This window comes from Sinocyclocheilus rhinocerous, unplaced genomic scaffold (assembly GCF_001515625.1).
Source record: "Sinocyclocheilus rhinocerous isolate Xijiao unplaced genomic scaffold, SAMN03320098_v1.1 scaffold2645, whole genome shotgun sequence".
NCBI lineage: Eukaryota > Metazoa > Chordata > Actinopteri > Cypriniformes > Cyprinidae > Sinocyclocheilus > Sinocyclocheilus rhinocerous.
Genome location: NW_015654522.1, coordinates 317,314 through 321,266, shown reverse-complemented (window position 1 = coordinate 321,266; position 3,953 = coordinate 317,314). Strand labels below are relative to the sequence as shown.

At 36.9% G+C, this 3,953-nt stretch overlaps 1 protein-coding gene across 1 annotated transcript in view; it reads right to left on the bottom strand.

The window, feature by feature from the left end:
- Positions 1-832: 832 nt before the first annotated feature.
- Positions 833-3,953, bottom strand: part of LOC107717528 (acylamino-acid-releasing enzyme) — a 16,014-nt gene continuing 12,893 nt past the window's right edge. Inside the window, exons 25-26 of the mRNA XM_016524304.1 lie at positions 3,097-3,203; positions 833-2,354 (exon numbers count right to left, since the gene is read on the bottom strand). Of these exons, the coding sequence (XP_016379790.1) occupies positions 2,252-2,354; positions 3,097-3,203 (210 nt within the window). The 3' untranslated portion in view covers positions 833-2,251. The remainder of the gene's footprint in view (positions 2,355-3,096; positions 3,204-3,953) is intronic.

Genomic DNA, 3,953 nt, shown 5'->3' with positions numbered 1-3,953 from the left:
GTATAAACTTAGACTGAAATTACTAAAACTAAAATAGAAAATAATTTTTATTTATTATACAGAAATATTTAAAATAAAAACAAAAAAAATTGCAAAAACATAAAATTACTCAAATTAAAATGAAAATTGAAAACAAAATAAAAGCTAATTCAAAATGCAACAAACACTATAATAATATATAAATAATACTACAATAACACTGCTTTTATATAGCTCATTGTGTAATATTTCAGATGTCAGAAAAAAGTATTTTGGCACTGGTGGCATTGAAATGACCTAGAAATTAGTTTATATATGATGGACAATGACAGACATCCTATTGAAACAATGCAGAGGCAAGCACATATTATAGTCCAATAAATGATCTAACAGCCAATAAATCAATAAAAAGACATGTAAAAATCTATGCTAATAATAACATTTGATTAGTTTTCTTTTGGGTGGGTGGACACTGATCACTACTCACAGCAACACCCTGGTTTAGCACACCTTTACTTTGGGCCTGTGGTAAGGTGAGCCAGTTTGTGTCGTTTCCTTTTTCTAATTAATAGGTGAAAACAACAGAGCAGAGCTGTTTATCAGTTTGAAGATCTACTTTAAGATCAAAGAAAACAACTTATATAAGACTTGTAATGTCCAAAAGCAACAGAAGCAACATGAACCAAAGTATAACAAAGATGTCTGAAGGATTTCATTTATGCTGTATTACTTTGCCAACTCAAATAGATTCACTGCTTCAAGTGGTGTCTCATTTATGGCCGTTGATTCAACGTGCCCCAGGCCTACTGGATCTTACCCAACTCCCAGCATTCTGGGGGGAAAAAAAAGCTTGAGCCATCAGATAACTTTCATGTTTTCATTTAGTTGTCACATCACAGCTCATGAGAGCACCAACTGAGCTGTGGCTTATTTTACCCCAGTGTGACCTTAAACCTACTCAGATTTTTCTCCCTACTTCCTCTAATCTGCTTCTGCTTTTCACCCCCTGGCAATGATTTCCTGCTTTTTGGGTGTTTGTTTTTATTCTCAAATTCTGCCTTGCTCTTTAATCTTCCTTTATAAGCATGCCGTTCAGCGTCTAGGCAGACTGAGACAGAGAGTAAAGACTTTTAATGATATTTGACCTGCCTAAGACCCAGACACCTACACCAAACCCGATCAAAGGGGGAATAATACAGACCTTTCTTTCTTTCTTTCTCTCTCTCTCTCTTACACAGTGGCAGTGGCAATGGTCTCAGGTGACCTGTTGTGTTCTACTTCTTTCTCTGTGGGTCATTAGCAATGCAATCTTAACAGGGTATAAAGCAATCTGCCCCCTGAGACCGCCAGAATATTGAAAATCCACATGCTACAATTGGCCATAAAACACTGTAACATAAAACTGGCTGGAGCTCAAAGTGCCACAAATGGCAAACCAGAATACCTAATAACAATATTATAAACAAAGCTCATGATAGAAACACAAGAGCTGAATGAATCTGTCAAAGAGGATTTTGAGATTAAGTGTTCAAAGGACAAAAATGTTCCAAAACTATGAAACAAAGAAATCTTTGAGGGAAATACCTTTCTTAATGGGCTGCAAGTGAAACGGACACGAGAGTCTTAGACATGTGAGCTGGTACAGCTTCCACCAAAGCAAGCATGCACACCTGGATCTATGTGTATAAGCATTGGCCAAAATAAATATCACACATTTCTGTCTCGTATCATGTTTATAAATATGGAATGTTGAAGATCTCTATAGATACATTTCAGAAACTAGAAAATTGCTTTTTGTTCTTCTCTTCTGCTTTCCATCCTAAATGTACTTTTTTCATAATCAAACTAATTTAAATCTACAAACGATCAGCATGTATTTGTATTTAAAGTCAAACAGATTTGATCTAAAAATATTGGCAAGATCATTACTCTCCATTAAAAACACAGCGAAGAGTAAACGTCTCACAAAAGACGGTGAATGTTCAGATATTAACTCTAAAAAGAGAAGTTCAGTATCACAGTACATGAGCTCTGATTTCTAAACATAATGACTTCATCCTTTGGCATTTGACCATTTATTTTAGCAGTGCTAATTTAACATGGACAGGTCTGTCCCCTAGTGGACAGTGACCTGTATAACCTTTAACTTCAGACTCAGTGCAACATTCATGGACATCTAAAGTTTTGGCAAGAATGTCAAACACAATATGTGCAGACAAAAAAAAAAAGCATTTGATTAATATTTTCATATGCGTTTCTGAGAAATGTTGCGTCAGTTTAAATGTTCTTTAAACCACAGAACGATGTTGAGGAAGCAGTCAGACTGAGTGTTGACTTTAGACAGCGAATGACCCTCATCACTGTACCACAATAACCTGAGGGACAGACAAAGAGAGAGAAAGAGAGAATGTGTGTGATAAAGACAGGAAAAAAGAAAGAGAAAGCTGAACATTTCAAAATAGTGATTAGTGGTTGCCTGCAGTGGGTTTTTCAAAAGCCAAGGGCAAACATGGCCAAATTAAACCAATATTTATTTAACTGAAAATGTACTAAAACAACATACAGTTTCATAGGTTTGGGGTCAGTAAGACTTCTTTTTTTGTTTTTTTTTGTTGTTTTTTTTAAGTAGGCCTAATACCTTTATTTATCAAGAATGCATTAAACTGATAAAAAAATGACATTTATAATGTTACAAAAGATTTCTATTTCAAATAAATGCTGTTCTTTTAAACTGTCTATTCATCAAAAAGTCCAAAAAATTCTAAAATATTTTACAATATATTAAAATAGAACAGTTATTTTAATTTGTAAAAATATTTTTTAAATGTTACTGTTATAACTGTATTTTGATCAAATAAATGCAGCCTTGGTGAGCACAGTCGACGTCTTAAAAAAAAAAAAGAGGAAAAAAAAGGAAAAAATCTTTCTGATCCCAAACTGTATCATACTCTGCAAAAAGAAAAGTTAATTATCCATTGACAAAGTTGTTTTAGATGCCATTAATGGCCAATACCAACATCTCAAAATGGCCAAATTTAATCAGCCTAGTCTATCACTATTAATAATATCAGCGTAATATGTGTTTATTAAATGCAGTGTGTTTGTTTGTTTGTGTACCTGACAGGTGTGCTCCTGCTCTTGAGTGCTCTGTAGAGCTCTAGACCCTGGTGAGGTGATACTCTCCTGTCTCTCCCACCCAACATCAACAACACAGCAGCACGGATCTAAACACACATTTACACAAACCATATTAAAGGGGTCATATGATGTTGCTAAAAAGAACATTATTTTGTGTATTTGGTGTAATGAAATGTGTTTATGCGGTTTAAGGTTCAAAAAACACATTATTTTCCACATACTGTACATTATTGTTTCTCCTCTATGCCCCGCCTTTCTGAAACGCGTCGATTTTTACAAAGCTCATCGGTCTGAAAAGCAAGGTGTGCTCTGATTGGCCAGCTATCCAGTACGTTGTGATTGGCCGAATACCTCAAGCATGTGACGGAAATGTTACGTCCCTTACCATATTGTGATGCCTGCGGCAACCACATGTGACGACCCCGGGCTGGACTCCGCTTCGTCCACCGTGAAAGTCATTGGCAAATTCTTTAAATATAAAAAAACGTACTTATAGTCTGTGAGTCAGAACAGCCGGCATTGTAGTCTACTCTACCAGGATCAGGAAACAGTCCTCCATAAAATGCCCTGGATACATCTGAATATTTGGATTGAACTGTTCTGGAACAGTGTTGTAAATACAACTTAACCACTGATTTCTAGTCGTGTCCTCTTTTGGAAGGCCAAACAAGTAGTTTCACTTTCACAACGAAACACACGGCGGGCTACAGTGAGCGGCGGCCGGAGGCCTAGAGTGAGCGGCGGCGGCCTAGAGTGAGCAGAGGCCCGCGGGCTAGAGTGAGCGGAGTCCGGCTTGAGTGAGCGGAGGCGGGCGGGCTTGAGAACGGCGCGGCCGG